Raw genomic sequence first — 23,428 nt, 5'->3', positions numbered from 1 at the left:
AACTCTTGAATTGGTAACAATTTTAGCTTTCTATTGTCTTTTGTTCAGTTTGTTTTTCTCTCTCCTGGTCTTCCCATAGTTAATAGAGCAATCTAGATGAGTATGGGCCATTGAGCCTAACAAAGACCACCAGTCCTCTCCACTTAATTTTTCCAAAATAACATCAAGTCCAGTTTTGAACCTCCCTAAAGTCCTCTTGTCTACCACACAACTCGGTCACTTATTCCATCTGTCTGTGGTTATCCATGTTAAGAAAACCTTCCTAATATTTGTGTGAAATTTACCCTCAACAAGTTTCCAGCTGTATCCCCATGTTCTTGATGAACTCATTTTGAAGTCTCAGTCTCGATCCCCTGCACTAATTCCCTTCATAATTTTAAACACTTCAAACAGGTCACCTCTTAATCTTCTTTTGCTTAAACTGAAAAGGCTCATCTTTCCTCATATTTCATCTCCTGTAGTCCTGGAATCAGCCTAGTTGCTCTTCTCTGGACTTTTTCTAGCGCTGCTATGTCCATTTTGTACCCAGAAGACCAAAACTGCACAGAGTACTCCAGATGAGGCCTCACCAGAGTGCCATAAATCTGTTGAGCATCACCTCTGTTGATTTGTACTCTACACATCAGGGCATCATGGCTTCTGAACACTCTCTGGAAGTTGACAGTGACAAGTCCACTAGGACCCCCAAGTCCTTTGCATAAAGTGTACCTTTGATTTCCTGACCTCCCATTGTGTATTGAAACCTCACAGTTTTACTTCCTATGTGTAATACTTTATATTTACTTACATTAAATTTCATCTGCCATAAATCCGCCCATGTTCCTCTGTAATTATTCAACAGATTCAAGATTATCTGCCAATCCACTTAACTTGGTATCATCTGCAAACTTAACTAGCTTGTTTCTTACATTCCTATCCAAATATCTCTTATATATAAAAAAAAAAATACTTTGACGTGACAAAACTTTTTGAAAGAGAGATTTTTTTCCCCAAGTCCTGTGAAACAAGACTTTTGCCTTGAGATTTTTTCAAGTCACGCTATCCTCTCAAACATTTTCAAACAAGACCACAGTCCTCTCACCTCTCATTTGTGTGAATGCTTTTGTCAGACACACTTCCTGCGCTCTCAGCTCTTATACATTTTAACGTTTTCCTCACTTTAATTTCCCAAATAAAGAAGACGTATTATGTCCAAATCTTATTGAAGAATTTCATCCCGAAGGGTTATCAACAGAAAAAATGAGTACAAGGGCAATCCTAGCACCGAGAAACGAGGAAGTCAAACGAATTAACAACAAAAATGATGATCGGTTACACAGCAAATTGGTTAAATGTGTTCAAAAATGTTGATCAGTTACACACCAAATTGGTTAATGCGTATCAATAAACTATGCTGAAGCAGTCGGTGATGATCGTGCGGAAGATTAAAACAACAACTTACAATATCCTGTAGCATCGTCAAGAGTGTCCGGTCTTCCAACACACAAATTATTGTAGAAAGAGGGATGTATCCAAAAACGGTAATGTAGTACATCTTTCATGGATAACATTAGACACCAATGGAGATCTTGATATGCCATTCATAATAAAACGTTAACAGTTTCCCGTTAGAATAGCTTTTACAAAGACAATTAACAAATCTCACAGCCAAACATTCGAAAAAGTCATTTTACTGAATAGAGAGAAAGAAACTAAATTCAATCACAGGCAGTTACACGTTGCGTTGATGCATATCTAACAATTCCCATGAAAATAAAAATCTGTTTAAATTGTACATCCGCATCCCCATACGCGAGTGGCAGAACCGCAAAGAGGCTGGCGTGTAGCGCAGGCCTGGGGGTTGGCGAGCAAAGCGAGCAGGGGGCAAAGCCCCCAAATCATTTATATATTATAAACACTGCAGCGGCCCCAGGACTGCCCCCCCCTGCTGGACACCACTCTTAACATCAAGTAATTCTGATAAGGTTTCTCACACTAGCACCCTCTCTGCTTTCTGTGTCTGAGCCAGTTCTGTTCCCATCTACACATCACGCCCTGAACGCACACTTTTTTTAGTCTGTTGCCCAACCTCTCATGTGGCACCTTATCAAATGCTTTCTAAAAACGTAAGGTAAATAATACCATATGCACCACTGTGATTGTATCCTTTTATTGCCTCCTCATAGAATTTCAGCTTTTTATTAAAACGCAATCTCCCTCGTCTGAACTCAAGTTGTCTGTTCCGTAAAGCTCTTGACATTCTTAATAATTCTTTCCATTAATTTACCTGTGATGCACGTTAAGCTTATATTTTCTTGGATCTGCCCAATCACTCTTTCTATATAACAACAAGATAATAGCTGCCAGTCTCATTTCCAGTTCTAGTGCCATTTTCCACAGATGCAGTATGCTAACAATAATGCTACACTGACCCAAACACCTGAAGATACACAAATATCGGTTGAAAACTTTACCAATGCATATTCTTGCTTTGGCCTTACCATCAACATAGACAACCAGCATCCAAGATTGCACTCCCAGACACTGTCACCACCATCAATGACACACTTTTAGAATCTGTAGTTCTTGTCCTGGAAGCATCACTGACCCGTCAATGTAACTCTTCAAAGGATGCGGAAAACAGAATATGCCAATCTCACGCCACATACACAAGCTCAGATAAACAAGTCTTTAACAGTAAAAGCATAAGAATGCAGATATAAATTATGGTCTACCAAGCGGCTGTTATTTCCACTCTCTTAAAAGGGTCTGAAACCTGGACCTTATATTGAAGTGATGTTGGCAGGGAACATTTCCATCAGTAGAAGATCCAGACTAATAATGCATATTAAATGAGAGGACCGTGTCTAAAACGTAGCTGACCTCGAAAAGGCCCAAGTCACCAGTATAGAAGTAACCATCACTGAACACCAATTTAGATGGACTGATCATGTGTGCCGAATGAATGACTCCTACGCCAGGGGGTCTACAGTGAGTTTTTCACTGGTGGTAGAACTGTGGGAAACCACATCTGGTGCTACAAAGACCAGCTGAAACAAATACTGAAAAAGTCAAACATTAGTTAGGACAACTGGGAGGCTCAAGCAGCCGACCGCAAGTTCTGGAGACAAACCACTGGGAGCAGTGCGGAGATATTTGAAAACTACAGTTGGAGAAATGAAGAGATCAAAGAGAGATAGAAGCTCGATCAAGCCTAACCACAACCACTGCCAGCTCTATGGTGCCATGTATGCAGCTGTATGTTCCATGTGAGGATCGGCCTCATCAGTCACTAACGATATAAACACAACAGATAGGAGGGAAGAAACTGAATACTCGGAAATGAGTAAACAGCAACAATAATAATAATAATAATTGTTTTACATATTTCACTGTTACATGAGTAGTAATGGAACCTTGCAACCTCAAACATTTAAGTTACACCAGGGGTACCCAATGCGTCGATCTCGATCGACTGGTAGATTGCAAAGGTAGTGCAGGTAGATAGCGTTACATTCCCAAAAAGATTTTTTTAAATGTTAGTCTATCATATATCCTCCCTATGGCATTTGCCACTTGATTGACATACAGGACAGCCAGTCTGAGATCTCTTTTCTTCTAACACACTGGTCATCCCGCACGCACAATCAAATGCGCGAGTTACTGCAAAACTCCGGCTATCTAAGTGATCTTGTTAGCCTTCCAATTTATATCGACTAAAGAAGGAATTTAAAAAAAAAATTGTCTGGGGAGAGCATGGGCTGAATGTGGAATTGGAAGAGGATTTTTTTCTCTCACAATGTCACAATCGAAGTGCGTTTGTCTGATCTGTCAATCTATCATTGCTATTCCTAAGAAGGAAATTGTGGAAAGGCACTTTCAAACTGTTCACAAAAACCACGAAACTGACTTCCTTCCGACAAGCGATCTGAGAAAGAAAAGGAGAGAGAACTACAATCGCAGTTAATCGGACAGCCGTCATTTTTCACTCGGCTGAATTCAAAAGCTCCTTGACTGCATTATTCGGCTCTACTTATTTATGCGGGTCAGCCTCTTCTAACATGAAGATTATTAAATCCAAATACTGTCGTGACCATAAATGTATTGAATTGTTATTGTGCCATAAAGGCTATTCAGTTATGCAAGGTACAACAACATATATTTTATCAATCCATCCATTTTCCAACCCGTCGAATTTGAACACAGGGTCACGGGGTCTGCTGGAGCCAATCCCAGCCAACAAAGGGCGCAAGGCAGGACGCCAACCCACCGCAGACATATATTTTATGGATAAAGTACAATAGATAGATAGATAGATAGATAGATAGATAGATAGATAGGCAGATATGAAAGGCACTATATGATAGATAGATAGATAGATAGATAGATAGATAGATAGATAGATAGATAGATAGATAGATAGATAGATAGATAGATACTTTATTAATCCCAAGGGGAAATTCACATACTCATCCTCAGTGTGTATATATTATTTATTTATATATCATTTTTAATGTAGGTAGATCATTTCGACCTGGTCATTTCAAAGGTAGCTCGCAAGCCAAAAATGTGTGGGCACCCCTGAGTTACACGGACTGGAGGAAACTTTGGGTGGGTTTTTTGTAAGAAACCCTGTGGCAGAGCCTTTTCAGGGGCAGACTACTCAGTACAATCTTCCCCAAACACCAGAATTGTGTTCTCATTCAGATGTCTGGTCTACAAGGCTAGCAGTCCTCGGGCACATCTAGGAACAGAAACTGTAGGTGTAACCCACTTTCCTACTTATTCCGGGTACATCCCTAAATCTTCCTTTCATAAGGGCCTTCTGATCCCCTCGTGTTTGACACCACACAATCTGGCCCTGTAAAGAACGATGTGATATTACTCTGTAACTCTGTTTTTATGTAAAAGGATAGCTAAGCACACTATCAGAATTCAGCATAAAAATGTAACATAAAGAAAAAGGCCAAAGCCCTTAATGCTGTGGTGTGATTTGGAGAGAGCTGTTTACAAAAGGAACCCCAGAAATATAAAAGAACTGAAAAAAAATTGTAAAGAGAACAGGGTCTAAAATTCCTCATTAGTGTTGCGGAAGTCTGATTAGCTGGTACAGGAAACATTAAGTGGAGGTTATGGCTGCTAAGGGGGAAGGTATGTACTTACTATATATATGTTTTAATAAAAAGTTGACAAATTATAATTTTTTTTCTTTGCAAATCTATTTGCATACAGCAGGAGCAGGCGCTGATACAGCACATTGCCGCACCTACCACATGACAAACCAACTCAGGATCCCAGATTAGGATCAGAGTGCAGCCGTGCAGCGGGTGACAGCTCAGCACCACACTAATTCAGAGGGAATGGAACCAGTGTGAGGCTTTGTATAGTGGCTGGAGTGTCAATTCTGCCACCAGCCCCCAGGTTTTTCCCTGCAGGGCCTACATACAGGGCTGGATGCAGTAATATCATACCCAGGACGGAGCAATAGCAGATTAAGGGCCTTGTTCAAGGGGCCAACGAAGTAGAGTCACTTTTGGCGTTCACGGGAACCTTCCAATTGCCAGTGCAGATCCCTAGCCTCAGTGCCACCACTATATAACATATACCAGACTGAGATATACAGTCATATGAAAAAGTTTAGGAACCCCTCTTAATTCTTTGGATTTTTGTTTCTCATTGGCTGAGCTTCCTTTTAATATCTGACATGCCTTATGGACACAGTAGTATTGCAGCAGTGGCATTAAGTTTATTGGATTAACAGAAAATATGCAATACGCACCATAACAAAATTAGACAGGTGCATAAATTTGGACACCCCAACAGAGATATGACATCAATACTTAGTTGAGCCTCCTTTAGCAAATCTAACAGCACTCTAGACGCTGTCCTCCTGTAGCCTTTGACGAGTGTCTGGATTCTTCAGTTCAGTTCAATTTGATGACTGCCGAGCATCGACAGTCTGCTTCAAATCATCCCATAGATTTTCGATGATATTCAAGTCAGGGGACTGTGATGGCCATTCCAGACACATTATACTTCTCTCTCTGCATGAATGCCTTTGTAGATTTCAAACTGTGTTTTGGGTCATTGTCTTGTTGGAATATCCAACCCCTGCGTAACTTCAACTTTGTGACCGATGCTTGAACATTATCCTGAAGAATTTGTTGATATTGGGTTGAAAAATTCATCTGACCCTCGACTTTAACAAGGGCCCCAATCCCTGAACCAGCCACACATCCCTACAGCATGATGGAACCAACACTAAATCTGACAGGAGGTAGCAGGTGTTTTACTTGGAATGCGGTGTTCTTCTTCCGCCATGCAAAGCAAATAACTTAATTTTTTTCTCATCAGTCCAAAGCACTTTGTTCCAAAATGAATCTGGCTTGTCTAAATGAGCACTGGCATACAACAAGCGACTCTGTTTGTGGCGCGAGTGCAGAAAGGGCTTCTTTCTCATCACCCTGCCATACAGATGGGCTGAATTGTAGAACGATCTACAGATACACCATCAGCAGCGAGATGTTCTTGAAGGTCTTTGGAGGTGATCTGTGGGTTGTCTGTACCCATTCTCACAATTCTGCTCATATGCCACTCCTGTATTTTTCTTAGCCTGCCAGACCTGCTGTGTTGGTTTAACAGCAACTGTGCCTGTGGCCTTCCATTTCCTGATTCCATTCCTTACAGTTGACACTGACAGTTTAAACCTCTGAGATGGCTTTTTGTAGCCTTCACCTAAACCAGGAGACTCAACAATCTTTGTTTTGAGATCTTTGGAGAGTTGCTTTGAGGATCCCATGCTGTCTGTCACTCTTCAGAGGAGAGTTAAAGGGAAGGAAGCACAACTTGCAATTGACCACCTTAAATACCTTTTAGCACTCGTGATTGGACACTCCGGTCTATGAAGTTCAAGGCTTAACGAGCTCATCCAACCAAGTAATCAGCATTGAGCAGTGACAGGCATTCAAATCAGCAAAATGACAAGGGGAGCCAAATTTTTGCACAGCCAGTTTTTCACATTTGATTTAATTTCATACAACTAAATACTGCGTCTCTAAAAATCTTTGTTCGGAAAACACCGCAGTACTCAGATGTTCCTAGGAAATGAACGAAATACCACTGTTATCTTTTTTGTTGAAAGGAGAGTCAACTATTATACAGGCTGAGAGGGGTTCCAAACTTTTTCATATGACTGTACATATATTCTATATAAATCACTTTACGACATACAGACAAGAAAAAAAAAAGATGCCAAGAAACTTCACCTGCACACCTGAAGCCCTGGGCTGTTAGCCCCTTCTCGACAGCGAGGGTCGTCATGATCCCAAGGAAACTGGTAGTTACAGACTGCCTTTTGCTCCTTTGTGAATCTTTGATACGCCGCTCTTTGGAGGCTTTTCCACGAAGGATTACCTGTGATGGCTGAACAGTTGTTTTCTGTGACTCGGCAGCCACCTTAACAGTTTCGATCCAGTCCTGAGCTTTCTTCTCACTTTCTGCCCTAAGCCAAAGACATTCCTGGGGGAAAATAACCTGAAAACATAAATTACTCTTGTCTGTTTTATCTTGTTGAACTGTCACACAAGAGCCGATATTGTATTTAAGTACAGGGTCTGATACTGGTCCTCTCCCACCTGTGGGAAAAGCCATGAAGAGGCTCTTGCTTAGCACAAACGTGAACGACTTCCAGTTGTTCTGATCAGTCAGCTGATAAAGCACTCCTGCTTTCAGCACGTCCTGGCAATGCTTTGTGAATAAAGGCAACGCTGTGGGCCGGTTTAATGGTTTTGAGAGCTGAGGTTTTGATAACTCTTTTTCCTGGACGGGTCGAACTGCTTGGACCCTTTCCCATAGATGCCTTTCCCAATCAAGAGCATCCCACTTTGTCTGAGCACGGAGCTGAAGCTGAGTGTTGTTGAAAAATATCGCATCTACAATTTTAGTGTCCTGGTTGTCCATAGTGCTGATGCTGTGGCAGTGAGAAAGGGAGTAGACCGTGCAGAGCTGCTGGTTTCCGCTCATATCCAAACTATAGAGGCGCAGTTCACAAGGCGAAAGCTCAATGTAACAATTGCTCCAGCGGCCACTTTGACCGTCTCTTTTCTCCATGTATCCTTTCTTGAGAATATGAGAAAAGACATTCTTTGTACCTAAAAAGAAAAAAAAAATAAGCTGAGAATATACCATGCTAACTGGAATTGTTTACAATAAATAAGGAAAGTTTAAGATACGGGGTCTGTGGTGCTGGCCATTATACTGTTATGTTAGTGATGTTATGGATCGCAGCTGCTAAGACCATGCCGCCTAGCAATAGGTCACTACATCATGGCAACTAAACGACAAAATGCTAGCGTTACTGAAAAACAAAATGGCAGCCTTTCACAAGATGATGGATTTTCTAATCTAGACCCTTAAAAACAGCCTTGTTTCTACAAAATAACTACATTATGATGAGCCTGATGAAGGAAGGGGCGACATGGCGGCACAGCCGCCATGCAGTAAGGAGACTAGTGTTCGTGTCCCTGGTTCTTCCCCACTATCCAAAGACATGCAACTTGGGTGAATTGGTGGTCCTAAATTGGCCCTAGTGTGTGTGTGTGTTTGCCCTGTGATGGACTGGTGCCCTGTCCAGAGTATGTTCCTGCCTTGTGCCCTTTGCTAGCTGGGATAGGCTCCCACACCCAAAGTGACCTTGATCTGGACCAAGCAGTTTAGAAAATGACTGACTGACCGACGATAAAGGTACTCATTATTATTGTAGGAAAACAAACCAGCAGACGAAATGACAGGTCTAAAATGTCAGAGGACGAAAACAAGATCAAAACCAACAAAGAAGAATAATCAGAATGACAGAAATGGGCACGAGCAAACGTGAAGTGAAAGAACAAAACCAGAGAGGAAGCCACGAAGAATGGAACCGAACATTGGGCCTACCAGAAAAGAAAGCTAACTATCACTTGAATTAAGCGATTATCATATAGTTGACCATCCACCAAAGGATACAAAACTTGCCATGCACTGACATACTTATATCGTAAGCCTCAATGATGTGACTGAACCCAACTGAAGTGACGACTAGATCGGGAACGAATATCAAACTAACATCAAATATTCAGATGTGAGCGTCAGTAGGCTTTGCAGCCTAGGAACCCAGTTACCCGAACTATTGTGTAACATTTCAATAATTATTTACCGCTCTGATGCTGATCTTTCTGATGAGGTCATTACGGTAGCAATTGATGAGAAGAATCATAATTAATTGCAGAATTACGGTAATTGAGGTTTCCTCTAGAATGCCTCTTTCTCTTGCATGAATTGACTCAAAAACTAACCAGCACATCGTCATCTCATAGCAGGCTTAAGTTTCGATTTTGGCACTTTCCCGTCCAGCCGTCTTAGCTCTAGACCGTCCTCGAGAAAATGTGACACACAGACACATACAGACAGACAGACGCACACCAAGTCACTGTACCTGGTACTAAGTCCTTTCATTTGCTGCAAGTTGCATCAGGTAGTGAACACTTCACAGAACTTTGCATAGCAGGGAACTCGATTTGCCAGGGAGACGAGGGGTTGGGCGTTGCTGGTGCCGTACGTGCCTATTCAAATGCAGGAACGCAAATAGCAGTGCTAACCCTATCTGTTCTCACATCTTCCTTGCTCCATTTTTTCCTTTTCTTGCTTATCGCCACCAAGCAACATGGGTAGAGCTGACGTCAACACACATAGAAACAACGGGGGAGACTTTGCCGCTTTTATTTAATGCTCAGAAGTAGTTGTGGAAAAATCAAATAACTGTGCTGAACATCACAAAATCGGTTTTGCATATTGACTTCAATTAAATATTAAATTGAAACAACAAATCGTTGTATTGCCCAGTCCTACACGAAGATATGTATACTAACAAATACACTAATACAGGGTGGCGCATGAAAAACTGAACTGTCTCCGACCGGCTGGCTCGAGCTATTATACAGGCGGGTGCCGTCATGGAGCCTCATTGTTGCGACGGGGTCAGCAGCCCCAACTGTGCATTAGTAAGGAAGCTGTGAGCCAGCGGGTACAGACGTGCGTGAAAGAGATCTGGAAAATGTATTCTCTGCAACAGAGGATTGGAATATTTCATGAGTGACGAAGAGTGGTTCCATCTGTCAGGACATGTAAATTCGCAGAACACCGGATATTGTTCAGTAGACAATCCGAAGTGAAATTCATGAAAAGCCCCTTCACGATGAAAAAATTAGTGTCTGGTGTGCAGTATCTGCTACACGGATCGTGGGTCCCATATTTTTTGTGACAACAGTCAACACTGTTGTGTATATGGGAATCTTCAAATAATTTTGCACACAATTGACCCCCAAGAACGCGAGTACGCCGTCTTTCAACAGGATGGAGCGACATGTCACACTTCTCACGAGTCACTTTCTCGAATTCACAATGTCTTCAGAGAGGAACGAACTGTCAGCAAAGGTTTGTGGCCATCAAGATCACCAGACCTGTCCTCCTTTCGACTTTTACCTGTGGGGCAATCTGAAGGGAAAAGGGTATGTCAATAATCCAAAGACATTAGAGGAACTGAAGGACAATATTCGGAGTGAAATTTGAAAAATTATGGCGGCTGAACTGCGTCGCGTCTATGACAATATGGTATGGCGTGCAGAAAAGTGTATTGACGCACAAGGAAATCATTTCCTGCACCTCCTCTAACCAGTAAGAACAGATTTTTGTATTGCACATCTTTTGTTTCTTGTACGGGCAAAGAAACGTACACTGACGTTGGAGTCGGAGATCGTTCGGTTTTTTGTGCGCCACCCTGCACTATACGAATATACTGACTAACCATTCTCTTATGTATAAAGGCAGCTGACAAATTTACCTGGGTATGGTAGTGTAGTAGTTAGTGGGTCTGCCTCACAGCACCTCGAGTTCCTGGCCCAGACACGGTCTACGTGGAGTCTGAAACATCTGTGTGAGTTTTCCTCCTACATTTGGTTTAACTAGTCACACTCAATTGGCTCAGTCAGAAATGAGTGTGGCTGCTTGCATGATGGACTGTCAGACTGGTTCCTGCTCCTGTGACTCTGAACTTCTTAAATGGATTTGATAAGAAATGCATGCATGGAATCAATGGATCACCCAATCTAAAAGCCGCCTCTTTGCCCACCACCATTAATGTTGATTAAGGGTTGAATGGAATACTGGCAGAGTAACAGAAAAAGCCAAACTCTAAAATTTTACAGTACCAGATTGGTACCAGAAGTAAATGTCAGCTTCGAGCAAACTGTGACTTTACAGGCCCCGCCATTTTGCTTCGATGAACAGTTTGTGCTGTCAAGAGGGAAGTGGTGAGATGGTATGGCGCACCAGGGTGGTGCATTGTGTGGTGCATCAGGGAAGCTGGGGTGGCACAAGGGTTTTTTTTTTGGAGTTGTCCATTATTTGCCTCCGAATGATTTAGGTCCCAGTACTGAGGTTAAAGGGTTAGCACTGATCCAACACTAATGCCAAGGTCCGGCTTACTTGTCTGAACTTATCGTGACTAAAAAACCAGAGTGCACATTAAGATCTGAAGATGCCGGTCTGCTTAGGATTCCAAGGATTAATAAAATAACAGGGGGAGGTCAAGCTTTTAGTTACAGGGCCCCTAAACTGCAGAGTGGTCTGCCTGCTACTATAAGAGATGCCCCTTCGGTCTCAGCTTTCAAATCCTCACAACTTCAGTTTAGCACACCCTGACTAGAGCTGCTGATTAACTGTACGGACTGCATCTCTATTGTTAGTCATTAGCACTAAAACATCAGTAACATGATAGTTAGAATTTGTTACTGACCCTCACCTATTCTGTTTCTCTTCTTGGTACTCAAATGTGGCACTTGGTGCCACGGCCCGCCTGCCAAGTTGTTTTGCTGCCTAAGGTAAAGTCATCCCTGATGGAGGATCGCAGGAATCGTGGGGTAGAGGGGTCCTTTCATCACATTGGCTGGCCCATCGCTGTTTCAGGCGTGGAATGGCCAAATGGGGGTGGCAGCTTGATGAATGAGGTCTCCAGGACTCTAAACAAATCCAAATCATATTATGTGATATAATCTACTGTTAAATTCTGCTCCATACTTGTAAAATTTTTATTTTTATATTGTATTGAGGATTTGTTCTGTTCTTTTCTGTGTATTGTATTGTATTGACCCCCTTCTTTTTGACACCCACTGCATGCCCAACCTACCTGGAAAGGGGTCTCTTTTTGAATTGTCTTTCCCAAGGTTTCTTGCATTTTTTTTCCCTACAAAGGTTTTTTTGGGTCTTCTTAGAGAGTCAAGGCTGGGGGGCTGTCAAGAAGCAGGGCCTGTTTAAGCCCACTGTGGCACTTCTTGTGTGATTTTGGGCTACACAAAAATAAATTGCATTGCATTGTAATGCTGAAACAGTGCAGATCTTTCCAGTTCTAAATCAAGATATACTCCACTTAATAACATCCACTACTAATATTATTTTCTTCCTTGGAGCACTTTGACATATTCTACACAAGATATTGAGAGCCCTCCAACAAAAGCAAGGTTGGTTTTTTCCTTTTATAAAAATCACGAACATGAATGGAGCTTTTACATGTATGCTGCCTCAAGTGAAGTGGTTGTGCCCATCTCCATTCAACAACGGGAAAAAAAAGCAACTATTATAGTCTCATTTAAATTCAAATGCTTCTTCCTGTGTGGGAGCTAGTGATATCGAGAAATTTGACAGCGGATTATTTTCCCTCAACATGATTTCAGCACAAAGAAATGTATACGGCTGATGCATCTAGAGCCACCATGGTACACTTTAACAACAATCATTTTAAATAGTGCCAATTATACCAAGGCCAACACAAAAGAAAACATAAAAACACATCTGGAACTCATTGATTTTACAATAGGAGGGACGTGAAAGGCAATAGCATTAGCAGTTGCCAGGCTGCCAGCTTTCCTTCTTTTTATTGCTCTGCTGCTATTTACTATTGTTGAAAAATGAGTCCCCTTTGTAAACACTCTGCATTTTCGAATGCTGTCTGGTTAGTGCTTAGTCATTTTAATTATTTTACTTTAAATATAATCATCAATCATTTATCACCTTAAGTAAAAGATGAGGTAAGCCTAGTCACCTTATTTATTATTATTTTTTCCCCCCCATTTCCGGGCACTGTGCAAGCAGCAGCCTTTTACAGAAGCGCCGTATTTCTCATGGTTTTTCTTTTCGTTTCTGAACTTATCTTACTAGCTACTGGTCTTACGTCTGATTAGATCGGATCTGGCTTCCGGCTTGTCACCGACAGTAGACAACTTGAAATTGGATAAATGGATTTTAAAATTTACAGATGAACTGCAATGCACACAAACCCGCAGGCGCCAGCTCGTCTGACTGCACTTTCAAAGGGCTGCAAACTTGGATGGAGACAGGAGGAGGACCTGAAGGCTGCCTTATGTCTGCATCACCTGGAAATGTAAGAATATTCACTGATACGCCGCTTTGCCGCACCTACCTCATGACGTACCACCTCAGTATATCAAGTTAGGACCCAAGCGCAGCCGTGAAATGGTTGACACCTCGGCACCACACTAGTTAGAATGGAATTGAACACAGCGAGGTTAAGCCACTTATGTGAAAGCTGACAATTTACAAGATGAGGTTTGGAGCAGACGCTGATAGCGCGTCGAACCACCTGGACTGGGTCCCGAGTGCAGTGGGTGGCTTTCTGACGGTGGCTGGAGTGCCAACCCTGCCACCAACCTGAGTTTTCCGAGCAAGTTGGAGGACTTGCCTGCAGGGCGAAACGTAAGAGACATTAAGAAAATAAAAGCAGGGTGTATTCAAAATACTCTCATAATCAGCTACTTGCGTTACAGATGCGAGTGCCTAAGCAGTTCAGTTTCACTTTACCACAAGAGCTGGCTGAAGATGGAGATGGAGTCGTGGCAGCGCAAGAATAAAGGTTTTAGAACTGCTCTACTACTGTACCCATTGTAATAGCAAATGAACTGTGTGCTCTTATGGCAGGTCATGGAGCAAACAAGTACAGTGACATTTTGTGCTTTACGGAAAGCTGTCTCAATTCCCTTAATACCTCGCATAAAGGAGCACTGCAACAAAAATACCGCAAAGCACAGAAAAGCAGGGGCTGAAAAGATGGTGTCTCATAAATTGCCAATTTACCATTCACTGATCGAGACTTTTTCAGTGAAAATCAGCAGATTTACAGGTGCAGATAAATAAATTAGAATATCATTGAAAAGTTAATTTATTTAAGTAATTCAATTCAAAAACTGAAACTCATATATTATATAGATTCATCACACACAGAGTGATATATTTCAAGTGTTTATTTCTTTTCATTTTGCAGATTATGGCCTACAGGTAATGAAAACTCAAAATTCAGTATCTCAGTAAATTAAAATATACTTAAGGCCAATAAAAAATGGATTTTTAATACAGAAATGTGACACTGTTGAGATGTTATGGAAGCCCAGGATGCTTTGATCGCAGCCTTCAGCTCATCTGCATTGTTGGGTCTGGTGTGTCTCTCATCTTCCTCTTGATATATTCTCTATGGCGGGGTGCCCACACTTTTTCTGCTTGTGAGCTACTTTTAAAATGACCAGGTCAAAATGATCTACCTACATTAAAAATTATATATATATATATATATATATATATACATACATATATATACACATATATACACATAGATATACACTCACCTAAAGGATTATTAGGAGCACCATACTAATACGTTGTTGGTCCCACTTTCGCCTTCAGAACTGCCTTAATTCTACGTGGCATTAATTCAACAAGGTGCTGAAAGCATTCTTTAGAAATGTTGGCCCATATTGATAGGATAGCATCTTGCAGTTGATGGAGATTTGTGGGATGCACATCCAGGGCACGAAGCTCCGCTCCACCACATCCCAAAGATGCTCTATTGGGTTGAGATCTGGTGACTGTGGGGGCCATTTCAGTACAGTGAACTCATTGTCATGTTCAAGAAACCAATTTTAAATGATTCGAGCTTTGTGACATGGTGCATTATCCTGCTGGAAGTAGCCATCAGCGGATGGGTACATGGTGGTCATGAAGGGATGGACATGGTCAGAAACAATGCTCAGGTAGCCCGTGGCATTTAAACGATGCCCAATTGGCACTAAGGGGCCTAAAGTGTGCCAAGAAAACATCCCCCACACCATTACACCACCACCACCAGCCTGCACAGTGGTAACAAGGCATGATGGATCCATGTTCTCATTCTGTTTACGCCAAATTCTGACTCTATCATTTGAATGTCTCAACAAAAATCGAGACTCATCAGACCAGGCAACATTTTTCCAGTCTTCAACTGCTCGTGCAAATTGTAGCCTCTTTTTCCTATTTGTAGTGGAGATGAGTGGTACCCGGTGGGGTCTTGTGCTGTTGTAGCCCATCCGCCTCAAGGCTGTGCGTGTTGTGGCTTCACAAATGCTTTGCTGCATACCTCGGTTGTAACGAGTGGTAATTTCAGTCAAAGTTGCTCTTCTATCAGCTTGAATCAGTCGGCCCATTCTCCTCCGACCTCTAGCATCAACAAGGCATTTTCGCCCATAGGACTGCCGCATACTGGATGGTTTTTCCCTTTTCACACCATTCTTTGTAAACCCTAGAAATGGTTGTGCATGAAAATCCCAGTAACTGAGCAGATTGTGAAATACTCAGACCGGCCCGTCTGGCACCAACAACCATGCCACACTCCAAATTGCTTAAATCACCTTTCTGTCGCATTCTGACATTCAGTTTGGAGTTCAGGAGATTGTCTTGACCAGGACCACACCCCTAAATGCATTGAAGCAACTGCCATGTGATTGGTTGATTAGATAATTGCATTAATGAGAAATTGAACAGGTGTTCCTAATAATCCTTTAGGTGAGTGTATATATATATATATATATATATATATATATATATATATATATATATATATATATATATATATATAGACCTATATAGACATATATATAGACATATATATACTGCTCAAAAGAATTAAAGGAACACTTTTTAATCAGAGTATAGCATAAAGTCAATGAAACTTATGGGATATTAATCTGGTCAGTTAAGTAGCAGAGGGGTTGTTAATCAGTTTCAGCTGCTGTGGTGTTAATGAAATTAACAACAGATGCACTAGAGGGGCAACAATGAGATGACCCCAAAACAGGAATGGTTTAACAGGTGGAGGCCACTGACATTTTTCCCTCCTCATCTTTTCTGACTGTTTCTTCACTAGTTTTGCATTTGGCTACAGTCAGTGTCACTACTGGTAGCATGAGGCATACCTGGACCCTACAGAGGTTGCACAGGTAGTCCAACTTCTCCAGGATGGCACATCAATACGTGTCATTGCCAGAAGGTTTGCTGTGTCTCCCTGCACAGTCTCAAGGGCATGGAGGAGATTCTAGGAGACAAGCAGTTACTCTAGGAGAGCTGGAGAGGGCCATAGAAGGTCCATAACCCATCAGCAGGACCAGTATCTGCTCCTTTGGGCAAGGAGGAACAGGATGAGCACTGCCAGAGCCCTACAAAATGACCTCCAGCAGGCCACTGGTGTGAATGTCTCTGACCAAACAACCAGAAAGACTTCATGAGGGTGACCCAAGGGCCCCATGTCCTCTAATGGGCCCTGAGCTCACTGCCCAGCAGCATGCAGCTCGATTGGCATTCGCCATAGAATACCAGAATTGGCAGATGCACCACTGGTGCCCTGTGCTTTTACAGATGAGAGCAGGTTCACCCTGAGCACGTGACAGAAGTGAAAGGGTCTGGAGAAGCCATGGAGAACATTATGCTGCCTGTAACATCATTCAGCATGAGCAGTTTGGTGGTGGGTTAATGATTGTCTGGGGAGGCATATCCATGGAGGGTCACACAGACCGCTACAGGCTTGACAAAGGCACCTTGGCTGCCATTAGGTATCAGGATGAAATCCTTGGACCCATTGTCAGACCCTATGCTGGTACAGTGGCTCCTGGTGCACGACAATTCCTGGCCTCATGTGGTGAGAGTATGCAGGCAGTTCCTGGAGGATGAAGGAATTGATACCATTGACTGGCCACCACACTTTCCTGACCTAAATCCAATAGAACACCTCTGGGACATTATGTTTTGGTCCATCCAATGCCACCAGGTTGCACCTCAGACTGTCCAGGAGCTCAGTGATGCCCTGGTCCAGATCTGGGAGGAGATCCCCACAACACCATCTGTCATCTCATTAGAAGCATGCACCGATGTTGTCAGGCATGTATACAAGAACACAGGGGCCATACAAAGTGCTGCATAATTTGAGTTGCTGCAATTAAATTTTGGCAAAATGGACTAGCCTGCCACATCATTTTTTCACTCTGATTTTTGGGGCGCCTTTGAATTCAGGGCTCTGTAGGTTGATCATTTTCATTTCCATCAAACAATGTGGCATCCTTTCGTTCCTAACACATTACCCAGTCTATATCAGTATACGTAGATATCCAGGAGGATTTCTTTTTCCCATTGAGATCTGATGTGTTTTCAAAGTGTTCCTTTAATTTTTTTGAGCAGTTTATATAGACACATACATACTGTATATATATATACATATATATATACACACACATACATACATACACATATATATATATATATACACATACATACATACATACATACATACATACATACATACATACATATATACACACATACATACATACATATATACACATACATACATACATACATACATACATATATATATATATTTAAATATATATATATATATATACCAATTATCAGAGGTGGGTAGTAACGAGTTTCATTTACTCCGTTACATTTACTTGAGTAACTTTTTAATAAAATTGTACTTCTAAGAGTAGTTTTACTGCATAAATCTGTGTAGCGGATGCTGTCAAGTTGCGCTCATGCCTTCCATTGCGTCTCCAGCTCTGACGCGAGGTTTTGGATGTTCCCCAAATCAAGGTGCTGCAGCTTTGAGGACACATGTTGCATTTTTTGTTTGACGGCATTAACTGAGCTAATCATATTGGTTTTCTCTTTTCCTTGCAGCTGTAAATTAAGCTCATTCAACATATTGGTCAGATCGGGAAAAAAAAATGCCAAGTCTAGCAGCCATTGATCGTCATTAAGCTGCTTGTATTCTGCATGTTTAATGACAAGGAGAAACTCCTTTTTCTCCAGCCAGGGGTCTTGAAATCTTAGCAGGAATTTCTCCCTAGCCATCTGCCTTAACGAAGGCCTCTTTTATCATCTCTCCATTTTGGAAGGACCTCTTATGCTTAATGATCGAGTGACTCACCCGGAACAATGCTTCGGTGTGTCTGCCTTTGCTTTTGAATTCATCCGAGTGAAAAATGACGGCTGTCCAATTAACTGTGATTTTAGTTCCCTCTCCTTTCTCAGATCGCATTTTGGAAGGAAGTCAGTTTCATAGTTTTTATGAACAGTTCGAAAGTGCCATTCCACATTTTCCTTCTTTGGAATAGCAATGACAGATTGACAGATCAGACAAACGCACTTCGATTGTGACATTGTGAGAGAAAAAAAATCCTCTTCCAAGTCCACATCCATCCCATAACCAACAAATTTTTTTTTAAATCCCTTCTTTAGTCAATATAAATTAGAAGGCTAAGCAGATCACAGCTGGAGTTTTGCAGTAGCTTGTGCGTTTGATCGTGCGTGCGGGATGACCAGTGTGTTAGAAGAAAGGAGATCTCAGACTGGCCACCCTGTATGTCAATCAAGTGGCAAATGCCATAGGGAGGATATATGATAGACTAACATTAAAAAAAAAATTTTTTGAATGCAACGCTATCTACCTGCACTACCTTTCTGATCTACCAGTCAGTCTTGATTGACGTATTGGGCACCCCTGTCCCAGATGATGGACTGGCTATCATGGAGACCACAGGGAGGCAAGGAACTGCTTATTGACTTTAGTTGTACCAAAGAGTTTCTACGTCCAGTCACAAATCAGGGAGTAAATGTGGAGGTGCTGCACTGCTACAAGTACTTGAGGGGTCTACACCAATGACCAATGTTGGACTAGTCTCGGATCACAGAGGAACTGGAGAAGAAAGGGTAGAGAAGACTCTTTTCCCTCACGAGACTGTTCCTTTCATGCGGGAAGTGACATCCTTGATCACATCACTTTAAGATGGGCCTACCGAATGAATAAGCTAATTAAAAGGGTGGGCTCAGTTATGGCATGCACACTGAACCACCAGGAGGTAGTAGCAAAGGAGAGAATTAAAACAAAACTAAGTGCCATTATGAACAAAGCTGCACATCGTCTCTCTGACACACAAACACTAAGGACATTCAGCCAATGAATTATTCAGCAGAAGTGCATCATGAAAAGCACTTGGGGTCCTTTATACTGATGGAAATATACTCGCATAGCGCCTCACTAGGACTGGGACTGCCAAGTCAGAAGGTTTTCTTTTTTTTTAGGGCTGCAACTAATGATTATTTTTGTAGTCGACTAATCGTTCAATTTATTTTTCGATTAGTCACGATTATTTCATGCCTGACTATTTTGATGCCTGCGACCTGAGGTTGCACATCCTGTTCTGGACTCCCGTGCATGTCTTACCACATCTGCTCACATCTGTCCACTTGATGTCTCTGCATTAACACGATTAAAATTAATAATAATCAAATTAAAATAACAACCAGTGAAACATATGAATTTGAAAATAATCAGATGTTTTTATATTAGTGTGACCATCACAATAAAAAACAAATACATGAAACAATACAAACTAAAGTGCACGTAGTCTTTAAACAAAAAAAAGTGCATTTAACTTAACCAAAAAATACATCGTTAAAACGGAAACGTTTTTCATATTTTAGTAACAAATGCTAAAATGTAGACATAACTATATAATGTGTAAAGCCTGAAGTGCAAAGATCAAATAAACACTTTCACAAAAGGTTCAAGGACGATACGATACGATACGATAGCTTCCGTGGCGCAGCCGTAGGAATTGCTGACTTATAATCAAGAGTCCACCGGTTCGATCCTGACTGCCTCCTATATTTACCGTTTTCAGCAGTGAGCTGCTCTTATTGTTAATATTATACAATAAACTCATACATTTGATTTGCATCTGTAACGGCCACTGTAAATGTATAGGACTTGTAAAAGTTAACGTTTTTTTTTTTTAACTTTTATTCTCTCAATCACGATCACGATACACACTACCGCCCCCCCAGGGATCTGACGCTGTTACTTTTTATCTGAAACTGGGAATAACTGTAGATGTGAGTGGTGTTTTGAGACAATGGAACTGGAAATTCTCTGATCTGGATAGATAAAAGCTGACACACAAACGCTGGCGAATCTGCCGTCTTCGTATGTCATTGTCACTTGATTTTTTTTATTCAATTTTATTGAGTGTTCCTGCTTACGCTGAATTAGTATGCGCCTTATGGCCCGTGATGTCAAAGCCGCACTGACAAAAAAAAGCAGTGACAAAGGTATATATGATATTTGAAATTATTCATTTTATGACCTTATAGTACATTTTGGAAAACACTGTGGCAGGGATGCAACATTATTCATATTCATTCAATGGCCGCGTTTTTTTTTTTTTTCTCCTCCGATTTTGCCCAGTCTGCACAGGAATCATGGACACGCAGATGAAAGAGTGTTCCTCTGCAAGGTGAGCCATGAACGCTCTTCTTTTCTCAGTGGACCCCGTGCATGCCTTGCACAGCACATGTGCTTTGATCAGCGGCAGGTCAACTTGTTATAGCCACCCGTGTGCTGCTGCTAGCACTGAATAAGCTCACGCCTTTTGGTGTCAGCGCGCAGCACCGGGGGGAAAAAAAAGAAAGAGACAAATATATGTGACATTTTGAAGAAATCATTGTACAGTATAATAATAATTCTTTGCATTTTTAAAGCGCTTTTCTCACTACTCAAAGCGCTCATCAATTGCAGGTTAAGGGTCTTGCTCAAGGGTCAACAGAGCAGAGTCCCCAACCTTCCAATCAGATTACCAGTGCAGATCCCTAGCCTCAGAGCCACCACTCTGCCCATATACGTACGTACATAAGTAGGTTTCCACATGAGAGGTTGGGCATCAAGTTAAAAGAAGTGGGAGTTCAGAGTGATGTTTTTAGATGGGTGCAGAATTGGCTCAGACACAGGAAGCAGAGGGTGATGATGGTGTGAGGAACCTCATCAGGACTGGGTGATGTTAAGAGTGGTGACCAGCAGGGGGCAGTGCTAGGGTTGTGGCTATTTTTAATAAATATAAATGATTTAGATAGGAATATAAGGAACAAGCTGGCAGAGAAAGAGGATGAAGACTATGAGTCAAGTGGATTCACTGCACGTTATTATGCAGTATGCTGTTACTAGTTTTTAATAAATATAAATGATTTAGATAGGAATATAAGGAACAAGCTGGTTAAGTTTGCAGATGATTAGCAGATAATTTGGAATCTGTTATATCATCACAGAAGGACGGGTAGCAGACAGGCTTTTGCAGATTTGTGGACGATGAAATTTTATGTCAGTAAATGTAAAGAATTACACATAGAATAAAAATGTTAGGTTTGAATACACAATGGGCGGTCAGAAAATCAAGAGTCCACCTTATGAGAAGGATTTAGGAGTCGTATTGACTTCCAGTCAGTGTTCAGAAACCATGAAGAAGGCTAACAGAATGTCAGGTTATATAGCGCCTTGATGTGTGGAGTACAAGTCATAGGAGGTTCTGCTCAGGCTTTATAACTCACTGGTGAGGCCTCATCTGGAGTCCTGGGTGCAGTTTTGGTCTCCAGGCTACAAAAAGGACATAGCAGCACTGGAAAAGGTCCAGAGAGGAGCGACGAGGCTGATTCCAGGGCTACAGGGGATGAGTTATGAGGAAAGATTAAAAGAGCTGAGCCTTTACAGTTTAAGCAAAAGAAGATTAAGAGATGAATGATTGAAGTGTTTAAAATTATGAAGAGAATTAGTACAGCGGATCGAGACTTGTATTTTAAAATGAGTTCATCAAGAACACGGGGACACAGTTGGACACTTGTTAAGGGTAAATTTCGCACAAACATTAAGAAGTTTTTCTTTACACAAAGAACGACAGACACTTGGAATAAGCGACCAAGTAGTTTGGTAGACAGTAAGACGTTAGGGACTTTCAAAACTCGACTTGATGTTTTCTTGGAGGAAATAAGTGAATGGTACTGGCGAGCTTTGTTGGGCTGAACGGCCTGTTCTCATCTAGAGTGTTCTAATGTTTCACATTCCTGTTATCATTTTAGCCCTAAAATAGAGACTTAACATCAGGGACCAATTTTATTGACCTTAAGGTTAGGGTTTGGGCGAGGGGAAGGCCGTTTCAAGTGGCGTCCGCTTTCTGAACGTTTCTCGTATAGAATGGAAAACTCACTTCTGAATCTGCATCACCTGAATAGTACCAACCAGAAAACATCCTGGAATAATAATGGAATATTATTTGAAAACGAACAGATCGGGTGTAAATTTGTTACATGTAGAAGTTAGCTTTTTTCACTTTTATTTTCTCAAGTCTCATTCACGCTTTCCATCCCCTCCTGATCTGACCCTAAGAGACGGCGGCATCACAGGTCCGCTTTACATAATCTGCATTCAACTTTTTTTCCTTTATCGGTGAAGTCTCGATTTTTTTCAATCTCCCTCCACCTCCTCTATCCGACTCTCCATTGCAACCACGTTTATTTTCCTCTACATTCTTCTGATCCTCAGACATTCTTCTTCGTTGGCAGGACTGTGTGCAGTCTTGACAAACAATAACAAACGATGCTGCCCCCCGACGTTCACTGCAGTTACAAAAACCAATGTGGTTCTTTGTGAGTGGAGCGTCTATTGAAGGTTCTGTTTATGACGTGTCGACAATAAAAAATTCACGTTGACAATTTTTTGTAGTCGACGTCGTCAATTACGTCAACTAATTGTTGCAGCCCTACTTTCTTTTGAATTTTCTTCCTATTTAGTCATTATGGTGTATGTTCAGACCATAGTGTGTGTGTGTCTATACATTTATTCACCTATCAATTTATTGAAATTCTATAAAAAGTCAAAATTCCACCTGGAGACAAATAAAGTTCTATTAATAATTAATAACACCAATCTTTAAATTTTTTTTGAGCAAACTACTTCCGTGGCTGACAAAAGCAAAGCATAAAACATAATTTACTTAAGAGTTTCAAAAAGCTTTTGCTACGGTCCAACATCAACGATTAATTCTAAAACTAGAAGCTTTTGGCATAAGAGGCAAGTTAGATAACCGCTGTCATAGACGGCCGGCAGCTCAATCTGGTTAGGACGTCCCAGGAAGGGAGGAATGGAGAAGGGCAGCCTTTTCAGGATACTGCCTCCCCCTGGACACTAGGTGGCAGCTCCCCGGGCGGTAAATGT

The 23,428-nt window shown here is 41.5% G+C and overlaps 1 protein-coding gene across 2 annotated transcripts in view; it reads right to left on the bottom strand.

Moving 5' to 3' along the window:
• The window catches only part of plekhm3 (pleckstrin homology domain containing, family M, member 3), a 149,430-nt gene that overhangs the window by 105,700 nt on the left and 20,302 nt on the right, over window positions 1–23,428 (bottom strand). For both annotated transcript variants that reach the window (XM_039755304.1, XM_039755305.1), the window contains exon 3: window positions 7,245–8,129. In XM_039755304.1, coding sequence (XP_039611238.1) covers window positions 7,245–8,129 — 885 coding nt within the window. The remainder of the gene's footprint in view (window positions 1–7,244; window positions 8,130–23,428) is intronic.

This window comes from Polypterus senegalus, chromosome 6, assembly GCF_016835505.1.
Source record: "Polypterus senegalus isolate Bchr_013 chromosome 6, ASM1683550v1, whole genome shotgun sequence".
In the NCBI taxonomy this organism is placed as follows: Eukaryota; Metazoa; Chordata; class Cladistia; order Polypteriformes; family Polypteridae; genus Polypterus; species Polypterus senegalus.
This window is presented reverse-complemented; position numbering and strand designations above follow the sequence as displayed.